The 24,359-nt window shown below is 41.3% G+C and overlaps 2 protein-coding genes across 9 annotated transcripts in view; one reads left to right on the plus strand and one right to left on the minus strand.

The window, feature by feature from the left end:
- Window positions 1–20,301, plus strand: part of FANCL (FA complementation group L) — a 111,135-nt gene extending 90,834 nt beyond the window's left edge. Inside the window, exons 6-12 of one of the 2 annotated variants that reach the window (XM_073672405.1) lie at window positions 7,168–7,318; window positions 8,645–8,728; window positions 8,853–8,898; window positions 10,017–10,098; window positions 16,373–16,489; window positions 18,541–18,612; window positions 19,932–20,301. In XM_073672405.1, coding sequence (XP_073528506.1) covers window positions 7,168–7,318; window positions 8,645–8,728; window positions 8,853–8,898; window positions 10,017–10,098; window positions 16,373–16,489; window positions 18,541–18,612; window positions 19,932–19,967 — 588 coding nt within the window. In that variant the 3' untranslated portion in view covers window positions 19,968–20,301. The remainder of the gene's footprint in view (window positions 1–7,167; window positions 7,319–8,644; window positions 8,729–8,852; window positions 8,899–10,016; window positions 10,099–16,372; window positions 16,490–18,540; window positions 18,613–19,931) is intronic. The other variant, XM_073672404.1, reaches the window with a different exon arrangement.
- Window positions 19,725–24,359, minus strand: part of VRK2 (VRK serine/threonine kinase 2) — a 96,969-nt gene continuing 92,334 nt past the window's right edge. For 6 of the 7 annotated variants that reach the window (XM_073672399.1, XM_073672398.1, XM_073672403.1 and 3 more), the window contains exons 13-15: window positions 23,647–23,814; window positions 22,953–23,039; window positions 19,725–20,202 (exon numbers count right to left, since the gene is read on the minus strand). In XM_073672399.1, the coding sequence (XP_073528500.1) occupies window positions 20,011–20,202; window positions 22,953–23,039; window positions 23,647–23,814 (447 nt within the window). In that variant the 3' untranslated portion in view covers window positions 19,725–20,010. The remainder of the gene's footprint in view (window positions 20,203–22,952; window positions 23,040–23,646; window positions 23,815–24,359) is intronic. The other variant, XM_073672397.1, reaches the window with a different exon arrangement.

Here is a 24,359-nt window from a genome sequence, read left to right on the forward strand (position 1 = left end):
CATACATCAAGGGAGACGGAAGGCTCACGTCGCAGCCGTTGTGTGCATAGATGTATGACGTGTGTTTATTTTTTCGCCGCCATCTTTCTTCCCACTAGATATCGACAATCTGCTCGTGGGGTTATTTGCTTAGACAATCCTTTATTCTTCTATTAGATTCAGCAAAATACTAAAAAGGAAGAAAGACTGAGTGATGGATTCTGTCCCTCCCTTTGTCTACAGGGAGAGTCTATTATTGCTATCGGACTTCAAAACTTGGAAAAAATATTTTTTTTTTCTTTATTATTTTGTAAAAAAAATAAAAAATAAAATAATAGATGCCGTTTCTTGCATCCATATTAAAAATGGGTAATTTTCCTTCTGGCCCCTGTCTTCCTGCTGGGTTGATAATGTTTTGATGTATTTTTCTTTTGCTCTGATGAGAGGTCTGCCGCTGGTGCAGTGACATATTCATTTGGATGAATAATTATAACTTGCACAATGTCAAGCTGAAGATGGTAGGGTTTTGTGCGGCATGACAAGTCTACTAGCCAGTGCAGGTGTCTCACAGCGGGATCAGAAACAGCTAGTGTATTCTGGCTCAGAGGAGACATTTAGAGTGGTAAGAAATCAGCACCAAGGGCGACGCTGCCGCTGCTTCTGTTCCTGTGCAAGTCAAATAAATGCAAAGTGCTTCTCAATGACAAGTTTTAAAGCCTTCATTTACCGGAGTTGTAGATTTTAGTTTAATTAACGGGATAATTTATTATTCATTAAATGTTTCGCAGCTTTGTCACCGAAAGCCGATGGCAGACAATATTCGTGCCCTATAAGAATAATTGCCCGAACACTCTGACCATGCATCACCGTGATACATATGTGGACTGAAAATGACTAATGGAGCTGCGCAACCCAAGATGCCCTAAAGTATGAAGGCCTGAAAAGAGGATTGTTGTAAATGACACTATCCTTTTGCCATCGTTAATGCGACATTGTACGAGCTATGATTATTCATTGAAATGAATGTGTCAAAGCCATCCTTTGCTTAAAGGAGTGTCATTTTCGGCTTTTACATTTTTTTTTTGCGCTGTTAAAAAAAGAGAAAAAGGGAAAAGAAAATCACCTTTGTGTGTTGGTACTCGAATTGAAAAAGAGAGCTCTTTTTTTTAAAAAAAAAAAAAACCTCTGAAATGGCACACCAGACACGGTCATTTATTTTATACTGGAATTTTATATAATCTACAGATTACATAATGTACGATACAACGTTGGTGTGTGAAAACACGATAACGACGTCGTTAGAAAAGTCTTTATTTTGCACGGTCCTGTGTCCCAGGATCAATATGGTGTCACACCCTGTGAGACAGAATGAAATCCTAAAGTGAATAATTCACATTCGCTGTATTAAAAATGCCACAAAAGCTATAAAGACAAACCTCGAGCATAGCCGTAAAGACAAGTGACAACAGTCTGGTAGCCCCCCAGCCATTTCACTAATAAATATTTTTATTCATACATAATAAAGCGCTTATACAGTGGTCATGGTAATTCCTCACCTATGAAAAACATGTGTTTCGCATCAAGCTTCATCAGGGGACTCTGATTAGGTTACAGAAATCTGTGTGTGTGTATAGATAGATAAATATATTTATATCCATAAATAAATATTTATATATGTATAGATTTAACTATATACTGTATAGATAGATGGATATATCTAGATAGACCGATATATATCTATATAGACCGAAATGAGAAGGTGTGTCCAAACTTTTGGTCTGTATTGTATGTAGATATAGATATATATAGATGTGTATATATATTTATCTATTTAAATACATATATTTAAAAAAAAATAATATATATAACTGCTTTTTGTGATATATTACCCCTGATCATAAGGCCACAGGCCGTTTAGTGCCCTATATGAAATGTTAGTGGCCATCTCTATAGAGGTAAATACTTTTCCAAAGCATTGTATTTGTACCTCTCTTCCATACCTCTTGCGTTTTTAATCTGGGTTCTCAGAAAACCGGCTGCAAATGGATTTTTTTTCCCTTTTGTCGTTTTAATGTATTCAATAGAATGGGAATAAAAGTGATTATAAGCAAATTTATGTCAGCGGTAAAGAAAAGGTAAAGAAATGAAAAGCAACTTTTGCAGACATATGAAAATTACACTATTAATTTTAAGTGTCCTCAAGCACGTAAGATCACATTCCAGGGATGTGTGAAAATTATTAAAAAATGGAAATACTGGTACTTCTGATGAGGGCTTTTATGGCGGTTAAGTGACTGATATTATCATATTCTTTCAGGTATTAAGTTAAAAAAAAAAAAAAAAAAGCCTCTTCAAAGTAATAACTGTTGCATGTTTTACACAGGTACTTGCGCAGATTTTGTTACAAGTGCTTCTTGTATTAATGCAGTTCCATGACACCAGAACAAATCTGAAGTTTCCTTTCACTTCTTTTAGTGTTTACTGTCATTGATGAGACTTGGTGGAGGCAACGATAATCTCCCAAACAGAACGGAAAACAAGAGTTCAGAATAGTAGCGGTAGCCATTAACCAGAAAAGGTCCTCGGCCCTTATGTTCAACAATAAGTTATGTTGAAATGACATTAAGTTTCTGCTTCTAAACATAAGTGCAGTATAAAAAAGAGGCAGAGACCCTGATTCCAGTGATTTGTCACACTGGGCTTGGTGCTGTAGTTTTATAAAATCACTCTGGTCTTCTCAGTGATGAGCTGTCTAACCCCCACCCCACACGACTCAATGAGTTTTCTGCCTACTAAATGCATAGGCAGAAAGATGCCATTCAGTCGCGGGGGCGTGCCTAGCCAGAGCTCATGAATATCGAAAATTACATAGCAGGAGCTCATCACTGAGAGGACTAGCAGTGTTGCAGCTGATAAAACTGTGATTTATTAAAATAATAGAAAGAAGCCCAGTAATGAGACACTGCTGGAATCAGGGTCTCTACTCCTACCTCATGCTGCTCTCCAGATCTGGCAGCATAAACCTGGTGACTGTTTCAATTATAGAGTAAGTCCAGATGCTGGGATTCTGCATTGCAACTACACTCCATGTGAATGTGATTCTAAAGCCTCATTCACATGTAGTGGAAAAGCAAGCGTGCGGAGACCACCTTTTGATACTCAAAACCTTCTATGCCCATATGCGCTTGATGATGTGTACTGTGCCCGCTCATCTGTACAGGTGAGAAAAAGCTGAACCGCGTATGCGCTGTCACCATGCATAAATCAAGAAAGAGCACAGCTATGGGAATATAGTGATGTCCTACTGCTCAAATCAGGAAAAAGAACTAGCTACAACATATAAACATCTCATGAGCAGTTAATGATCCATAGACTTTTAAAGGGGATCTGTCATCAGGTTTTCTACCCCATTTGAGAGCACCATAATGTAGGGGAAGAGACCCTGATTCCCGCGATGTGTCACTTACTGATCTGCATGCTGGCATTCAGACAAAATATCTGTTTTATCCTCTGCAGATCTAGCAGTTCTCTGAATACTGAGCTCTGTATAACCCCACCCACACCACTGATTGTACACAGAAAGCTACCAATCCGTACTGGGGGCGGGATTATATGAATATGGAGAACTACATGACAGCAGTCCTCTAGTGATAATCTCCTACTGATAAAAGTGATTTGTCAAAATTAAAATAAGCAGTACTGTAAGTGACATATGACTGGAATCAGGGTCTCTTTCCCTACATCATGCTGCTCTTAGATTAGGTGGCAAAAACCTGGTGACCGATTCCCTTTAACCTAACTAACTTTGGAATGTGTCTAGTTACAAGAGCTACAGTTTAAATATAGCAGCAGAATATATAGATCTATATTTTTATATATATATATATATATATATAGATTATATATATATATAGATTAGAGATATAGATTATATAGAGATATACAGGTGCATCTCACTAAATTAGAATATCATCGAAAAGTTAATTTATTTTAGTTCTTCAATGCAAAAAGTGAAACTCATATATAGAGTCATTACAAATAGAGTGATCTATTTCTAGTGTTTATTTCTGTTAATATTGATGATTATGGCTTACAGCCAATGAAAACACAAAAGTCATTATCTCAGTAAATTAGAATAAATAAAAAACACCTGCAAAGGCTTCCTAAGTGTTTAAAAAGGTATGTTTCAGTAGGCTCCACCATCATGGTGAAGACTGCTGACTTGACAGATGTCCAGAAGGCAGTCATTGACACACTCCACAAGGTCCCAGAGTTCCAATTTTCATTTGGAAATCAAGGTCCCAGAGTCTGGAGGAAGAGTGGAGAGGCCACAATCCGAGCTGCTTGAGGTCTAGTGTGAAGTTTCCACAATCAGTGATGGTTTGGGGAGCCATGTCATCTGCTGGTGTAGGTCCGCTGTGTTTTATCAAGACCAAAGTCAGCGCAGCCGTCTACCAACTTTGATGTAATGTCCTTAAAACAAGTCAAAATGAGGCTCAGTATCATGTGTGGCCTCCACGTGCCTGTATGACCTCCCTACAATGCCTGGGCATGCTCCTGATGAGGTTGCGGATGGTCTCCTGTGGGAACTCCTCCCAGATCTGGACTAAAGCATCCGCCAACTCCTGGACAGTCAGTGGTGCAACGTGACGTTGGTGGATGGAGCGAGACATGATGTCCCAGATGTGCTCAATCGGATTCAGGTCTGGGGAACGGGCGGGCCAGTCCATAGCTTTAATGCCTTCATCTTGCAGGAACTGCTGACACACTCCAGCCACATGAGGTCTGGCATTGTCCTGCATTAGGAGGAACCCAGGGTCAACCGCACCAGCATATGGTCTCACAAGGGGTCTGAGGATCTCATCTCGGTACCTAATGGCAGTCAGGCTACCTCTGGCGAGCACATGGAGGGCTGTGCGGCCCTCCAAAGAAATGCCACCCCACACCATTACTGACCCACTGCCAAACCGGTCATGCTGAAGGATGTTGCAGGCAGCAGATCGTTCTCCATGGTGTCTCCAGACTCTGTCACGTCTGTCACATGTGCTCAGTGTGAACCTGCTTTCATCTGTGAAGAGCACAGGGCACCAGTGGCGACTTTGCCAATCCTGGTGTTCTGTGGCAAATGCCAAGCGTCCTGCACGGTGTTGGGCTGTGAGCACAACCCCCATCTGTGGACGTCGGGCCCTTATACCACTCTCATGGAGTTGGTTTATAACCATTTGTGCAGACACATGCGCATTTGTGGCCTGCTGGAGGTCATTTGGCAGGGCTCTGGCAGTGCTCATCCTGTTCCTCCTTGCACAAAGGAGGAGGTAGCGGTCCTGCTGCTGGGTTGTTGCCCTCCTATGGCTCTCTCCACAACTTCTGGTATCTGTTCCATGCTCTGGACACTGTGCTGACAGACACAGCTACCCTTCTTGCCACAGCTCGCACTGATGTGCCATCCTGGATGAACTGCACTACCTGAGCAACTTCTGTGGGTTGTACTGTAGACACCGCCTCATGCTACTGTACCTTTAGGGGTGAGAGCAATGGCAAAATGAAAAAGTGACCAAAACAACAGCCAAAAAGGATGAGAACAGAGAAATGGTCTGTGGTCACCACCTGCAGAACCACTCCTTTATAGGGGGTATCTTGCTAATTGCCTATCATTTCTACCAGTTGTCTGTTCCATTAGCACAACAGCAGGAGAAATTGATTCACAATCAGTGTTGCTTCATAACTGGACAGGTAGATTTCACAGAAGTGTTATTGACTTGGAGTTACATTGTGTTGTTTAAGTGTTCCCTTTATTTTTTTGAGCAGTGTGTGTGTATATATATATATATTGCACTGTAAGAAATGGACTCAATTTTTTTTACATTTGCCGTCTCTAGAGCAAGCATTGAATTGGTGGTCCCACAAAAAATATTTATCGCTAATTAGTAAAATAGGTAATCGATGCAAGATCCATCCCTCTGACCAGTCATGAGAAGAAGAGTCCTGTGTTTCTTGTGTGAATAAAGCCGTAGTCACATTAGCACTCGCCCATTTTCATCAGCCCCACAGAGTTTGAATGAAACAATGCATGACTAAGGCTGTGTGCCCACGATGCGTTTTTCAAGCGTTTACGCTGCGGAATTTCCGCAGCGTAAACGCTTGGGAAACACTTGGTAAACCTTTCCCCATGGTCTCCAATGCAATACCGTACTTTCAATGCCCATGTTGCGTATTTTTCCGCAGCTTTTATGCAGCATGTCCATTAATTTTGCGGACACGCAGCGTAATCGCCGCCATTGACTTACATTAGAACGCGCCAATTCCGCAAGACTGCATCTGTACTTGCGTAATTGGCGCGTTCTAATGTGCGGATGGTACCCGGGTGTGGAGGACAGGAGACTCTCATCCAGACCGGGGTACCATAGAACCTGTAAAAAAAAAGAATTTTGAATAAAAAATAAAGCTTATACTCACCTTCCGATGTCCTCCTTGTGTTTTGTCCACGCCGTCCGGTCACTTGCAGTGTTCGCGCTGTTGTGAAGGACCTGCCATGACGTCACTGAGTCATGTGACCCATCACATGACTCAATGACGTCACCGCAGGTCCTTCGCACCACCGCAAGCAATGCAAGAGACCGGACACAGCAGAGATGACACCGGGAAGACACCGGAAGGTGAGTATAATCTTTGTTTTTTATTTTTTACCATTCTTATTCTTTTTTTTAACTATTACTTGGTCACACTATATAAATCCATGCCGCTTGCATGGATTTATGACCATCTTGTCAAGCACTTTTCCAAGTGATGCTCAAAATCGCTTGGAAAACTGCTTGAAAAAACGCATGTAAAAACGCTTCTCTCTGGCAGAAAAACCGCATGTAAATCTGCATGTAAATCTGCATGCGTTTTTTTCTGCCAGAGAGAGGCAAAAACGCTCTGCATCAAATCTGCTACGTGGGCACATAGCTTAAGGCTCCATTCACAAAGCTCCCAGGAAACCCGCTGTCTCATGATCAGTGGGACCCCCAGCAGCGGACCTCAGCAATCATATCACCTGTTATCACCCTTATTACATGACATAAGGGTGCACATACATAGTGTTTACTGCACTATATAATAACACAGTTTTCATGTTTAGAAAAGTTTCTTGCTGTATTTTCTAAGTGTTTCCTCTTCTGCATCATGATCCTGCAATCTTTGTTGCAGAGTAACATTCAGGACATCTACCAGCAGGTTTTGTTGACCTTAGAGTCACTAAAAGGTTTTTGGGATATGTTAGATGAAATTGACACACAGACATGGGTACTTGAACCAGAAAAGCCGACACGTGCTGCTACCATGAGAAGAATTGCAATTGGTAAGTGCAATCTTTATTCCAGAATAATACACACTTATTTTTTCTGTGTGATTATTTTTACGTACTGCAATACTCAGTGGTTTTCTAGGGTTTGATTAAGTATAGGAAGTTGGAACAGTGTTTGCTATTTCCTATTTTGGATAGTAACATTGCTACTCGGGGTGTGTGGTCTGATATTGCCGCTGCCTCCTAGTCACAAGTGGCGTTTTTTTATTTTTTGTCATTTACACTGTTGCAAAAATAAATTCACTTTACTGTGTAGATTGTTACCAGAACTGCAGGAACTGAAGAAGCCCCCTCCCTCTGTCAGACTCCTTAGATGCTGTGATCACTGCTGACTGTTGTATCTTAGGGGTTGAAAGGCTGGGCTCATGTCGTCTCCGTTTCTGTGCCGGTGTGAGGCGTACGAGCATACAAAAAATTGTCTCATCTAGAAAACTTGTCGTTTTTTTTTTTTTATCATTTGTCATCTGTGTACAATCTGTTTTTATACAGCAGCAGTTATGAAAAATGTACAAACCTAAAATACAGTTTCCGATGTTAAAGGGGTTGTCCGGTCCAAATCTATAAGTCTGCATTCACTCTGTGTGACTGGAGGCTTATGAATCTCCCCCCAGAGCACAAACTATGTGCTGTGGGGATTCGCCGGTTTCTGAGCCGGGACCGGTGGGTATGTATGAGTTACACATACTCCCGGCCAGAACCCGTCCAGTGGGCGCAGCCTCGCTTCCATACACTTGTATGGAGTGAGACCACGCCCTCTACTCGATCACGACCACGCATCACTAGTAAGAAACCGGCGAATCCTTGCAGCGCACAGTGTGTGCGTGGGGGGGGATTCAGAAGTCTGCAGTCACAGAATGACTGCAGACTTTTTGATTTGGACTGGACAACCCCTTTAAAGAATTTCAGCTATATGTTGGCTCTGTATGAAATCTATTTTTTTTGCTCACCCATAGATTTGAATCGGCGAGTCTCATCCGATACATGGAATAATCTAGTGCATGCTACAATTTTTTTTTTCCGTGCTGATATTTGGGCTGTGAAAATAAAATCGCTCCTCTGCACTGCCCCATTGAATAATATTGGCATGTGTACCGTGTATTTTCTCATGGACAGCACTCGGACCCAAAATACAGTAGTGTGAACTTGGCCTGATGTACAGCAAAGTGCATCATCTAGAGGTACCCCATGATGTTTTTGAACGTCACGGGGCACCAAGGACTCAACTAATGTTTATCATATCAGATATTTTTTTATATTATATATATTATTATTGCATGATTATGTTGCATACAGTATATTTAGGTTCTTTTACTCTTGCAGGTAACAACGTGTCCATTACAATTGACCTAAATCCAAGACATCCAACCATGCTACCAGAATGTTATTTCCTTGGAGCAGATCATGGTTTGTCCTAATTTTTTTGGTCTCTGTCAGTACAATCTATTTGTCTTATTGGTTTCTTACACTAGGTAAAGTGTAGTTAATGAAAATAAAATTTCCATCCTAAAAACACATCTCTTCCTTTCAGTGGTGCAGCCCTTAAAAGAAAAGCTGAATAGCAACGTACACTTATGGTAAGTATTATCTGCTGCTAACTTCTCTCGTGTAGACTAGAGAGTTTATTAATCCATCCTTTTACGACACATTTTCAGATGTTTTTTTCTACTCCCATTTTTCAGTAAAGTTTTGGAAATGTTCCGAGAAAAAGCTTTTATGAAAAGCCATAATTATGTTTTTTGATATGACATACACATAAAAACACAGCATGCGCTTCAAATCCTGTGACTTTTCACTGTGTGAAATATGTTATATAGCACAATGTAACGTCCGTGGCTACTCCAATTCATATCCATGCAGACGGACTTCCTTCGTGTTTAGATTTCCAAATTCTGGATGTATCACCTGGTTCTGCAAGGTCATTTCAGGAGAACCATGTGTGGTCCCAGTGCTATATCTAACATGCTAACGTGATAAATGGGATCAAAATGACACCCAACAATGTGTTATTGTACATGGTAAATTGTGTTGTACATTGGGCTGTGGGAACAATCATATTCTGATTGCACAACTCAACTAAATTTGTTTAAATCTTTTTTTAAAGGAAACAACTAACTTGTCCCACTCCTCAGAATATGGCTACCCAACAGGCCTCCTTAATGACCTCTGTAGGCATGTCACCAGTATGGACTGTCATGTGCTGGCCTTATGTGGCTTGTTGACCACACTTCATTACAAAAGCTTGTAAATAAAGGTGCGGTGGGAGACCCAACCAGCAACAGGGGTCTACTGTATGTTGGATCTCCCAACCTAAAGCTTTGCCTTGTCAGTTCATTACCAGCATTCTAACTTTACTAAAACATAAACCGATAATTGCAATAATATGAAGATAATTCTAACTGGAGTGAGGACAAGTTACTAGCCGACAAAGAAATCTGAAGGTTTACTCTCCTCACTGCTGGGTTATGTACCCATCATGCTTTACCATTTATCAATCATTAAAGTGTGCCTACTGCTTGATAGAATATGTATAGAATGATTCCAAGTCTTCTGAAGGGTCTCGTATACCGTTGTGGCTATACTATTCCCTTCGACTTCATACCGAGTTGGAGGTGCACTTTACACAGTGGATTCATCTCATACTTTCGATCTGTCTGTAACGTATATTCTGTAATCACCCTGTTTTCAATATTAGGGATCCTGAGACTGGTTTGCTGCAAAACTTGAAAGATATCTTAGAAACTGATTTCCCATCTAAATCTGATTTTGCGAAATCTGTAAGTTGTTCGTCCATTGATGATTTATTTGATATGTTATTAAACCATTTACAGAAAATCACACTACAGTACGTGCAGCGCTATTGCTACACCATACTCACCTCCGGGTCTGACTCCTAGCCTGCTCAGATAGGCTCAGTCCTGTACCCAACTGGCCAAAAAAGAATGCCACTGTACCTGACCAGGTTTGATAACCATCCTCACTGCTACTAGGGCCTACAACGCCAGCCCTTATTCCCCCACAAAGTTTGTCCTGCCATCTCAGCCTATGGTCAGCCCTCTGTGGCCCTTACTAAAATTTTGCCAACTCTGCCTCACATCAAAATGTCTCTACTGCTGTTAGGATGGGAAGGGAGGGATCCCATTCCTTGACTAACCCTACCTCTGATCCTGCAATTTCCACCTCCCACTTTGCTTACAATTTGCAACCACAATTATAGTACCAATGCCTTTTGTTTCTCACATGGCCAGCAAATCCAGGACCCCCTTCCAGATTCTCCTTTGTATTTTGCAACATTTATTACTCATTATAATAATTATTAGTTGAATTGTGTGTTCATCATTTGCTGCTGTATGTTGTATCTAAACTGAATGGAATATACTACATGATTGTACAGAAAATACACTATATAGACCAAAGTATTGGGGCACCTTAAACATTACACCTGTGGGAGCTTGTATGACATCCCATGCAAAATCCATAGACCTTATTATGAATTTGGTTCCCCCATTAGAGATAAAACAGATTCCACTTTTTTGGGAAGGCTTTCTATAAAAATTTGTGGAGAGTGTATGGGAATTGTTGCCCTTTCATGCAGAAGAGCATTTATCAAACGGTGATCTCGACAAGAAAGCCTCGCTCAGAATCTCTGTTCTAATTTTGCTCACAGGTGTTTGATGGCGTTGAGGTCGGGGCTCCATGTGGACCAGTCAAGTTGTTCCACACCAAACTCGCCCAACCATGCCTTTATGGACCTTACTTGGTGCACTACAACACAGTCATGTTAGAACAAAAAAGGACCTTCCCTGATCTGTACCCAGAAAGTTGGAAGAATACAGTTTTCCAAAACTTCTTTGTATAATGAAGGATTAAGATTTCCTTTCACTGGAATCAAGAGGACTCAGCCAATCTGTGAAAAAGAAACCTCAATGCATCTCTTCACCAAACTTTATGGTTGGCACAATCCAACATTCGCCTGGCATTCTCCAAACCCAGACTTGTACATGTCCATCAGACTGCCAAAGAGAGAAATGCGATTTGTCACTCGAACAGACCCCTTTTCCAGTGGTGGTGGCTGTGCTCCATTGCATCTGACACTGAGCGTTATGCTTGGTGCAGTGAGGCTTGCATGCAGCTGATCTGCCATGGAAACCAATGCCAAGAAGCTCCTGGCGCACAATTTTTGTGCTGTGGTTAATACCAGAGGAGGTTAGGAATTTGGCAGTTATTGAGTCAATTAACAGCATTCAGCGACCCCGATGTGTCACTCTGTGGCTGAGTTGCTTTAGTTCCTAAACACGTCCAGTTTTCAATAATACCAGAGTTGATATTGAAATATTTAGGAGTGAAGAAATTTTGCAAACTGCCTTGTTACAACGGTGACATCCTATTACTTTCAGTGAGCTCTTTAAAACAAGCCATTCTTTCACAAACGTCTGTAAAGCAGAATACATGGCTAGGGGCACAATTTTATACACCTGTGCAAATGGGACCGAATGAAAAGCCTGATTTTAATGATTAAGAGTTGTGCCCAAATACTTTTGTACATTCAGTTTGTTATACAGCTGTATTTCTTGAACGCTTCACTGAGGGACACAAGTAACCATGGTGTTAAGTCTGACACTAAATACACATATCTAAAAAAGCTTGGGGTCACATAGGAGGCAGACACATCAGTTTTTTTTTCCAGCAGAGGCTAACATCTTACTTTTCTCCTCTTTGTTGGCCAACAGACTGGGTTGGGACACTTTCAACCCACTACGCGAGGGCGAGAATAACCTGTAGTGGTCAGTCTGTATCCTCTATCGTCAGGATAGCAGGACCATAGTAAATTGATGTACCTGGGCAGATGGTCCTTTGCCTTTTGACTCCTGCCTGTCCGACCCCTGAGGGTGGCACATTGCATAGAGATGAATCGGAGACTCCCTGGACCAAAGGTCCAAGCCTCTCCAGGACACTTAAAGGGGTTAATAATATACACTTGACTATTAAACATTTTCTAAATACCTTTTATTTAGCAGAAAGGTATGCTTTATTTAGTGCACTCTGTCAGGATTCAAAGATGACACCTGCCATGTATGGTTGTGCAGCCGTCCTAGATTGCAGAAGACACACAGTTAGGACGGACTGTGTGAAGAAGACCGACCCACTAAAACCATCAGGCTGACTGAGATCGATGTTCATTCTCAATCAGCTAAAGAAAGGTGTTTATCTTCTCCTTTAGTTTGGCTCCAGTGTCCTGTCAGGTTGACTGAAGGGAGGAGTGTGCGTTCACAATGCCTGACCGGACGCTGCTCTGACGTGACCTCTGTCTTAGGCTGCATGCCCACTATGCGTTTTTTCAAGCGTTTTTGCCGCAGAATTTCCGCAGCGAAAACGCTTAAAAAACGCTTGGTAATACGTGCCCCATGGTCCCCAATGATATGTGCACATGCTGCAGAACTTTCCGCTGCGGATTATCATTGCGGAAAAATCCGCAGCACGTCCATTATTTTTGCGGAAACGCGGCGTAATTGCCGCCATTGACTTGCATTGAATCACATAATATCCGCATGACTACATGTGCACATGCGGATATTAAGCGATTCAATGTGCGGATGGTACCCGGGTCTGGAGAAGAGGAGACTCTCATCCAGACCCGGGTACCATAGTACCTGTTAAAAAAAATTATTTAAAATAAAAAATAAACATTATACTCACCTTCTGATGGTCCGTGGTCTTCTCTCCGGTGCGTCCTGGCTCCCCAGTGGCTCGCGATGGTGTAAAAGGACCTTCCATGACATCATTTAGTCATGTGACAGGTCAAGCAACCGCCGACGTCAGCTGTCGTGTGACCTGTCACATGACTAAATGACGTCATGGAAGGTCCTTTTACACCACCGCAAGCCGCCCAAGACAATGGACGCACCGGAGAAGGAGACCGGGGGCCATCAGAAGGTGAGTATAATGTTATTTTTTACCATTTTTATTCTTTTTTTTAATTATTACTTGGTCACACTATATAAATCCATGCCGGTTGCATGGATTTATATAGTGTGACCAATTTGTCACGCACTTTTCCAAGTGATGCTAAAATCGCTTGGAAAAGCGCTTGATAACCCGCATGCAGAAATGCATGCAAAAACACTTGACAAACGCTTCTACCTGGCAGGAAAAACGCATGTAAAATCTGCATGCGTTTTTCCTGCCAGGGAGATGCAGAAATAATCAGGAGCATTTCTGCATCATGGGCACTTAGCCTTATACTTCACGCAACCCGTTCTACTGGTGTCCTTTGAAATCTAGGACAGCTGCACAGTGATACATGGCAGGTGCCATCTTTCAATCCTCAGAGGGCAATAGACAAAGCATTTATTTTTGCTATATAAAGGTGGTAAGAAAAATGTTCACGATTTAAGTGTGTATTATTTTATTACATTTCTTTATGGCCTTAATTTGGTCCTGTGTTGCGCTGTGCCTTTCATTCGAACGCTCCTGCCGACGTCTTCCTGTCGAGCCCACGGCCTTTTCGTTCCTCGGCGGTCTTGCGATGGGCCCAGTCTATTTGCTTTCGCCTTTCTCCTTCTTTTACAAATGTCCCTTCATGTTTCAAGCATAATTCCTTGCCCGCTGGTAGTCCCTGCGAGCCCCTGCAGCTCGCAGGGACTACCCTGCAGGGCTGATACTCTAATTTAGTTCTCGGCTTTGTTGCGGTCATGCCTCCCAGCCAATCAAACACATGCTGGCTTTTCTCCCACCCGCGGGTTGGCTCAAACCCTTTCTTTTCTTTTTAATTTTTTCATTCTGGAATTGAGCCACGTTTGGCCTCCAAGGGTCAAGACTATGCTTTTGCTGTTCTTTTCCAGTGGCACTTGACTTACAAGCCTCAGATCACGACTTTCCACAAGGACAAATCAAACTCGGGGCCACCGTATTGGCGCCCCTGGATCTGTGGGACCTTAGTTTGGTCCAGAAAACTCATCAGTCCCCGTCCCCCCTTTCCTTTCGAGATGGAGACATTTCTCTGCTTCTGCTTTCCAGCAAGGTGTGTTTTTTTCTCTCAGTGATCTCTTTGATCAGGTGAGGCTCTGAATAATGGCTCTTGCCTGTCTCTCTCCTTCTCTGGAAATGGGTTGGTCTTGCTTCTGGTACCCTTTTTTCACCCTAAAGTGTTCTCTTATCCTCCACTTTAACCAAATTGTTTTCCTTCCTTATGCACTTTGCATCTCATCTCCTTGATAGGTTCCTACACAATCTGATGTGGTTAGAACTGTGCAGCTCTACCTGTCTTCCATTTCTCTCTTCAGATGCCTGGTCATCCCAGTAGGCCCATGTAGAGGTCTGGAATCCTCTAGGGCTACTGTTGCTTGCTGGATTTGATCTGCCTTTCTGTAAGATCTGGCTAAGCCAGGCTGCTCTCACTCTAGGTACAGCTCACTCCAACCAAACTGTAGGAGCCTCCTCTGCTGTACACCAGTGTTCCCCAACTCCAGTCCTCAAGGCCCACCAACATATCATGGTTTCAGGATTTCCTTAGTGATGGAATTATTGCCCGTGCAGGTGATGTAATTATCACCTGTGCAATACTGAGGAAATCCTGAAAACATGACCTGTTGGTGGGCCTTGAGGACTGGAGTTGGGAGAACCCCGCTGTACGCCACATAAACATTGGTTCTTCTACTTGTGGGGCCTCTACGGTACTTAATCTGAAGTCCGCGTATTTGCAGAGTTCTTACCTTTGTGTTGGCGGATGTAAGTTTTGGAAGAAGGGTACTGCACGCATCACCTGTTTGGATAGTAACCTGAGGAATTGCTATTTATTCTTCTGCAATGTTGTTACCACCCTAGGGACTGCTTTGGGACAACATATTATGGTTTCCTGTTTCCCCCAATGAAATGTTTGAGATAGGAAGATTTTGGGTACTAAGCGTAAAATCTCTTTCTTGGTCATTGGGCGACACAACACCCTCCCTTGTTTAAGAAGTCTTTGTTTTTCTTCTACTGCTTTTGCACAAACTGAATAGCTGGGTGCCGACAGGCCAGGTATAGCTTGATAAGGAGGAGCTAACCTTTTTTTAAAGTGGTGTGGTCCTAATGTCAGGCTCCATGTGGCAGCAGAATTCACCCAATGGTTTCCTGTGTCCCACCCCTCCCGCCAATGAAAGTTACTTGATAAAGATTTTACGTTGAGCACCAATAATCCTCTTATTTCACCATCCATTTGTGTCTGCAATAATATATTTGATATACATATTGAAAACACTAGCCAGACCTATGCTTGGGTTTTAATATTAGATTTTCTACATCACAACGCTTATACATCCCGTGTTCCTCCACCAGGATCTTTATCTGGAGCGTTCGTCTACCACATATCCAGGAAAACAATAGGGTGTATTTATATAATGTACTTTGCTACCAGCAGCAGGAGGAACAGTAGTAAAGTACATTAATAATTACTTGTACAGAACAAACAAGTCGTTTTGATCAGCCATTACCGCTAACTGCCCAATATTTATTTAATCTATCAAACTTGAAAATCACTTCTGAAATCTCCTGGTATTTATCCGGAGTTGGGAAACCTGCAATTTCCATGGAACTCTTCATTTTAAAGCACTTAGATCCTGGATCACAAAGTGCTGGGAGGAGAAAATGCATTAAATACAGGTAGTTTGGGTGAAAACTATACACACATGAACAATGAAATGGCCTTAACCCACAACATGCTGACTTCTATTTCATAGAAGTGTTGTCCCTTTTCAGGTTGTACTATACAACACCTGCTTGAGGGAAAAATAGGTCATTTGAGTTCTACTTGACCATGTGTAGACCTGTAATGAGAAGGGCACATTCATATATGTAAAATGTGCAAAAGTTTGTTCTATGTGGATATTGATATGGATGGTAAAAATGTATCATTGTGATGTGTGACACAGCTGGGCAAGGCCTTATTTTTGAGTTCCAGGGTTTATTTTAGAATTGCAAACTATGAAGTCCTGTTCTGGCTCTTTACGATCCTTTTATTTTGATAATGTTCTATATAATTTGACAGTTTTTTTTCTCTTAATTTGCCTCCAGGATTTTACTATGGACTGTGGAATATGCTATGCGTATAGGCTAGACTCTGCCATTCCAGATCAAGTTTGTAACGATCCACACTGTGCACAGCCCTTTCACCAAGCCTGTTTATATGAGGTAATAAAGTGCTTCTAGAACATTACTAGAAGTCAGGGCAAATTAAATTACTAACCCCTTTAAGTTTCAGAATAAAGCTTTTTATACGGTCTCCATTGAGGTATTTAAAGGGAATCCGTCAGCAGATTTTTGCTATGGAATCTGAGGACAGCATAATGTAGTGGCAGAGAGCCTGATTCCAGTAATGTATCACTTACTGGGCTGCTTGGTGCAGTGTTAATAAAATCCCTGTTTTCTTTGCTGTAGATTTGGCAGTGCTCTGAATGCTGAGCTGTGTATAACCCCGCCCACACTTCTGATTGGCAGCTTCCTGTGTACACTGTACAATCATTGGTGGGGGAGGGGTTACACCGATTAGTCTGAAAGTCTTAGATGTGACACCTAGTCCTAAAATGATAATATCCTGCTGATAAAACACTATATTGAAACTACAGCAGGTTACTGAGTGACACACCCCTGGAAGCAGGTTCTCAGCCCATATATTATGCTGCTCTTAGATTAAATAGCAAAAACCTGCTGACAGATTCCCTTTAATGGGGTTGTCCAACATTAGAAAAACATGGCTACTTTGTGGTATTACAGCTTGGCCCCATTGACTTCAACTGACCTATGCTTTAATACCAGCAGAGAGTAATAGTTGTTACTTGGTCAGTTGCAATCAAAATTTTTCGATTCCATTGCAAATTAGGTTTATTAGTAAAATGTACAAATGTTGTGCTGTTTACAATAAACCAATACAACAAGAACAATTTGAATAGCTCAAAACGACTATTATAACTAGTGGTTTATTCAAACTCAACACAAAATGGGACTATATGATGTACAGACAGATACCAGCTTCTGGCAGCTTTCCTGAGAAATCGTATCCTATTCCTCATAGACAGTTGCCTCCTGTTCATCTATATTCTTGGGTTTGCGTCTGCAACTGCCTTCTTCAAATCGCATTAATGATTGTTCTATCGGGTTCAAGTCAGGCAGACTTAACGATCTCTGCAGAATCTTCCAAGACTGTTTCTGTAACTTTAAGTTATGATTCCTGTTGGAAGATCCCATGATGTCCAAGTTTAATTTACGTCACATAAGGCATGATGTTTTCTCCTTGGATTTTCACATTTTTGCTTGAATTTCTCTTGCTCTACACACGTTGCAGGTTTTCAGATGAAACAAAGTAGCCTCAGAGCATCACCGACCCCCTAACATGATTCATTGTAGACATCACCTAGCCACCACCATGTTTCACTATAGGCATAGCTGAGCACCCTCCATGCTTCACTGTAGTCCAGGTGTTCTTTTCAGCATATTCTTCATTCTCCTCCCTCCAGACATGTAGTTGATCCATAGACCAAAAGGTCTTTCTTTATTACTTCAGTTTTTACATAAAACATCATTTTTAGTGGCAAAATATTTTTTTTAATTTTTTTTGTCCCTCAATTGACCCCATACAATATTTTGTTTAACAATGAGCCCCACATGATAATTCTGTCCCCAATCTTGTAGTAACGTCCTCCCATCCTGGTCCCATCTTGTAGTAATGTCCCAATCCTGGTTCTCTTTTTGTAATAATGTCCCCCAATATACCATTTTTCACAGACATTAAAATAAAATCTTCTCACCTGACTTTGAACACTCGGCAAATAGCGTCCTCTTCCTCCTCCCCAGTCGGGGCGGTGCATGGCAATGACATCATCTGCTGCCATGATGGGCAAAACTACGTCAGCTGCCAGCCTCCGATTGGCCAGTGGCTGCTATAGGTATTGCGGTGCAGAAAGCTTGTCTCTGTGCCGCGATACAACTCAATTGGATGTGAAAAGCGCTGGACACAATCGTCTCGGGAGTTCAGGGGCCCCATTAAGAGTAAACCTTGTTTTTTGGCCTTATACATACAGTGCTGCCTTCACGGCGGAACAAATAATTCCCTGCTCTGTAATGGTCTCTGCTCCTAGTCAGGTGTCAAAAAACTCAAAGCAATATACAATCAAGTCCTCAAAAGTAAGTGTTAATCGTTCATATAATTAATATTTTATGTGTTCTTGTTTATTTGTCATTTTTAGTGGCTCAATGGTCTCCCCTCAAGCAGACAGAGCTTTAACATCATATACGGGGAATGCCCTTACTGCACTAAGGTAAGGTTAGTGGACATTAAAGGGAATCTGACACCAGGTTTTTGGTACTCCATCTGAGTGCAGCATAATGTACACTACATAGCCCAGTAAGTGACCCATCGCTGGAATCAGGATCTGTGTCTCTAAATTTATGCTGCTCTCAGATCAGGTGGCAAAAACCTAGTGACAGATTCCCATTACCACCTTGGGTTTTTTGCTCCCCTTCTTCCTAGAGCCATAACTTTTTTATTTTTTTGTCAATATGACCATGTGAGGGCTTGATTTTTTCAGGAGAAGTTGTACTTTTGAACACCACCATTGATTTTACCATATAGTGTAGTGGAAAATGGGGGGGGAATCCAAGTGTGGTGAAATTGAAAAAAAAAAAAGTGCAATTCCTCAATTGTTTTTTGTTTTTTTTATTTACCATGTTCACTAAATGCTAAAACTGACCTACCATTATGATTCTCCAGGTCATTATGAGTTTGTCGCAACAGTACAGTGGGCAAAGTTATAAAAAAAAGTTGTTTTTTATAATACTGTTACTTAATCATTAAAGAAAATCCTGTTTTTGAGTTTGTGAAGCTGCATTTCCTGTCCTCCATTTGTAACTGACTGCGTCGAGGCATTCACGCTCTCCTTGCTCCGAACCATATGGGACTCTAAATCTAGTGAGCTGGATATTTATTTTTTTGTTATAACTGCTATTGTACTTTTTTCCCTACTTCCTGTGTGATGACACTTCATTTGAGTATCCCATCATGCACTGGGGGTTCTCAAACGAAGTGTCATCAAAGCAGGGGGCAGAGGTTATGGTCACTGTCACAGCCCCTGCCTTCTCCCTGAAATGGAGCGTCAGTGACTCTCGTTTCAGGAGCGGGGCTACTCCCTGCGTGCTGTCATTGTGCGATGTGCACAATCACAGTGCGTGGTGTTTGTTGCCGGCTCAGATGAATAGTAACGAGCTGGAGAGCGCGGTGTCAGGGTGGGTACCTGGCGTGCAGAGACTGTACTACCCCCGCTGGTCTGTGAACACTAGAATTACAAATGCTTTATCGGCCCCCACAGCAAGTTTCTGCGAGTTAAGGGTTTGGATAACTAGTTTTCAAGCAGACAATGGATATTCCTTAATCTAAGTGTAGTATATTTTATTGGCAAAGCTAAAAAATACTTTAAAAAAATGCAAGTTTTCAAATAAATAAACACATTTCCCAACCTCTTTTTTAGCACACATTCATTTGATTGTGTTACTGTAGCCTAAGTGGAAATGCCCTGTAGGAGAATGAATCCTTGCTTGTATGGTCTAATGTTATTGCATATGCTAAATATTTCATTTTCAGCCAATCACCCTGAAGCTGCTTAATAAGACGTTCTGAAGCCGTGGACGTCAAGCGACCGAACAAGATGGAGTAGAGGTCATCACAGTGCACATATTACATAATAGATCATCAGTAGAAGGACGGGGACTGCTAAACCGTATTTGTATATATCCTGACGATCCTGAAGGTCTGACTCAGATGAAGACGCCTTTTCTCTCCCGAGTTCATGGTTGGCATCTTTATACCGTGGATCTTCATCGTAGTCTTGAGAGGCACTTACATTCTGAGTTCTCTGAAATCAAACAATATAGACACTGAAATACTTTTCTGAACAAACTCTAAAGCAATAATTGTATAACCTGAATTTAAAAAAAGTTGTGTTATATTGAGTATATAAAAGAAATAAAGCAACTTTACAAATCAATAAAAATCCTACAGGTCATTGTAGACTGTGTTTGCATTGTAAAAGGCTTGAAACAAACCCTGCGACGTCTGATCCCCCAGTCGTACTCCATCCATATCTGACCCCTACTTTTTGCTAACCTACAGTTGAAGTCATAAGTTTACATACACCATTTAATCCTAGTATATCTCCCTCTGAGCTCAGCTTGGATCACTACTATATTTCAAGGTTATGACATTTTTAAAGTTTATAGACATGTGGTTAATATTTAATAGCATTGCCTTTTAATCCACTAACTTGGGTCACACGTTTCAGGTAGTTTTCCAAAAGACTCTCTGGAGTTTTGTCCCAGTCCTCCTCAGAACTGGTGTAACTAAGTCCAGTTTGTAGGCCGCCTTGCTTGTGCCAGGGCTGTGGAGTCGGTAAGCCAAACCTCAGACTCCAACTCCGGCTACTCAATTTCCATGACACCGACTCCACGACTCAGACTCCCTCATACATGGCTCATGTTTAAGTTTAAGTGATACCATTTTACTACAGTAAATTTAACATCAGGCTTTTAATCATTATTATGATACAATAATCAAGCTATTTAGATAGAACATAATATATTTATTGGAATACAACTTTAGAATAAAAAAAACTTGTGCATATTTACAATTTATTATACACTATGCAGTAAGTGGGGAAAAAAAAACTGAATAACATTTGTTCGAAGAAATAGTATCGCCTCCATCAGATCCTCCTTCATAGATGACCTCAAATCTGACCTAATTATTTTAAGGCTAGAGAACAACCTCTCTACACTAACTTGGGTTGGTGGCACAGCAGTAACCACATGGGCAACATCTCTAACAATTTCAGGGTATAAAGGAATTGCCTCGTGCACAGTCTGTTTTGATGAACGATTGAACTCTTCTAATTCTTTGAGAGCAAGTGAAAAATTTTGTAATTCCACAATTGCCCCTTTTCCAGCACGTCTCTTCACAATAGAATCAATTTTAGGGGTTCTAGCAGCAATAGGCAATTTCCTCACTTTGCTAATCAGAGTTGCAGCACATCTCTCTTGCAGACTATCTCTTATTCCCAGCTGCAGTGTGTGCACAACACAGCGCATGTGATGAATAGGAGAGAGGTGTGAAGCAGCTTCAACAAGATCATCTAATTGTAAAGAATCATTTTGCTGTTCTTCTGTAGTAATATCTGTTTGTTCCTCCGTTTTGAGAACAGGACTGTGGCCTTCCATCTCCAACATACTGAATCTGAAATGTTCTTCTAGCTGCTGTTCACCTTCATTATTCTCATTCATCAGTTTAATTGTACTTATGTTTGAAGCCTTATCAGTTATAATAGCAAGAACCTGTTTTTTGTTCTTAATCCTGCTTTCCTGTTCACTCCAGCAGTTCGGAGATGAGTGCAGGCAATTCCTTCCCTGTGTGTATTTTTTTCCCCTTATCTGTAGAGGAGGAGCTTCACTACTTATGTACATAAACTGCAGCACAGATTCATCTCAGCTAAAAGTCTAGACCCTTAGATCAGGAATAGGACAGACATTTATAGGACATTTCATAACTTTCCCAAATTCTTATGGAAAAATTTCCCGCACATCCCTCATTGAACTACTGTACCCAATTTATTATGTATTTTAGGAGTCTGAGTCGGTCCATTTTATACCGACTCCACAGCCCTGACTGCCTCACTATTGAGCATGTAGATAAAGTGCAGCACAGATTCATCTTAACTAAAAGCCGAGATCCTTAGATCAGTAACAGACATTTACAGGACATTTCACAACTTTCCCAAATTCTTATGAAAACATTTACAGCACATCCTGCATTGTACTACTGTACCCAATTAATTATAAAAGTGATTTTATCAAAACTATAGCAACCAGCCCAGTAAGTGATACATTGCTGGAATCAGGATCTATGCCCCTACATCATACTGCTATCAAATGGGTATCGCAAAAACCTGGTGACAGATTCCCTTTCAGCCATTTGGCCACAACTTTGGAAGTATGCTTGGAGTCCCTGTCTATTTGGAAGAGCCATTTGTACCCAAGCTGTAACTTTTTGGTTATTGACTTGAGCTTTTGTTTCACAGAATAGATGGCATTACGAAGAGAGAAAAATTAGGTGGAGATATTGAAATGCAGCAAAGCTCCCCCACTACATGATGCAGCCACTCATGTTTCACAATGGTGACAGTGTTCTTTGGCTTTCCCTTTTTTTTCTCCATACATAGCCATCGATATCGATCATTAAGGCCGAACAGATCCATTTTTTGTTTCATCAAATCAAAGGATACTTTTCCAAACTATAAGATCATTTTCTGCATGTGCAATTGCAAACTGTAACCTGGCTTCTTTATGGCGGTTTGGAGCAGTGGCTTCCTCGATGCTGGGCGGACATTCAGGTCATTTTGCATGTTTAAAGAGGACTATTGATTTAGATACTTTAGTACCCTTTTCCTCCAGCATCTTCAGAAGATTTTATTAAGGTGTTCTTTGACCGATTTGTATTTTTTTTCACACCTTACTACGTCCAGCTCTATAAGACAGAACGGGTCTTCTTCCGCCTTCTGGGATGGTGTGTAAACTATGCAGATTATCATTTGAACAGATGAACGTGGGACCTTACCTTCAGGAGTTTAGAATTTGCTCTCAAGGGTGTACCAGTTGTGCTCCACAATTTTTCTGATGTCTTGGCTGATTTGTTTTGATTCTCCTATGATGTGAAGCAAAGAGGCATGTAGGCCTTAAAATACTCCAATTAACTCAAATGATGACAATTATCCTATCCGAAGCTTCTATAGCCTTGACATTGTCTTTATTTCCAAGCTATTAAAGGCTCTTGATTTTTGGTATAGGGAATTATAAAAGTAATGATCGTTTTAACATTGGTTGAAAAAAACTGCTTGTGCCATGATAACTACTCAAGTAGATATCAGAAACAATTTTCTAAAATGATTAGTTTTGTTGACTTGGAATCAGTAGATAAATTACTTTTACGGACTTCAACCTAAGTATGTAAACCTATGACTTCAACTGTATATTTGGTAGTGCAGGATGGGTTGTAATGGTTCCCACAAAAGAGGAAAGACACAATTTGATTCATAAAAAACAGTAATTGGGACTAAAAGCAGTCACTGAAGGGCACGTTCAGGGATTGTAAGGTTTTCAGTTATGTTTTAGCGTTACATGCCAATCCACCCTTATCATGAACTAGGGAATGGACAGCCGATGCCTTCATTTAGTTAAAAAATAATGTAAGAGCGATTCCCCATTTACACCATTGCACACATATTAGACAACTATGCAAAGTACGGACTTACCCTTGGTTTATAGAGACTTGGTGCCTCTGAGAACAAATCCGCAGAAGTTGCTCCCTTTGAAATGCTAGGTATATCTTCAATATTACTGGAACCAACATATGGATCACATCCACTTCTGTCATCCTCATTTGTGTACAGGCTTACAGCTGCTGTTTTCTTTGAGTAATTCTGTTTGAATAAAATATGCGTATTATTCTCTATACCTTTTAAATGAACAACCCAGGAGTCACTAATGTCCTTTTTTGCCAAAATTATGACAAAATGGAGACTTAGCCAATAATAACTGCAGTGCTATGGTCATGGCATGGCCAGATTTTACCATCTGTATTATGGCTGTGCCACCAGGACTTCCGGCAGTTCTAAGGAGCCGAAATTCACTTAAAGTGATTAAAGAGGTTGTCCGCTACTTTTTCATTGATGACCTATCCTCAGGATAGGTCATCAATGTCTGATGAGTCTAGGTCCAACACCTTGCACAACCTCCCTCCCTACAATCAGCTGTACTTGGTGTCTGCGGTCGAACTGCTCGATTGCGGAGCTGCTCAGTCTTCTGATAGTGGCCGGGGCTGTGTACTACACATCCACCTTCTATTGATTTGAATAGCAGGCAAATGTGCAGTATCCTGCTGCAGTCACTTTCAGAAGACGGAGCAGCTCTGCAATCGAGCAGTTCCAGCCAATGCCACAGAGAAAAGTGGGGGTGCCAGGTCAGT

This window comes from Phyllobates terribilis, unplaced genomic scaffold, assembly GCF_046119375.1.
Source record: "Phyllobates terribilis strain yellow unplaced genomic scaffold, ASM4611937v1 Scaffold_3__8_contigs__length_932513732, whole genome shotgun sequence".
Lineage (NCBI taxonomy): Eukaryota > Metazoa > Chordata > Amphibia > Anura > Dendrobatidae > Phyllobates > Phyllobates terribilis.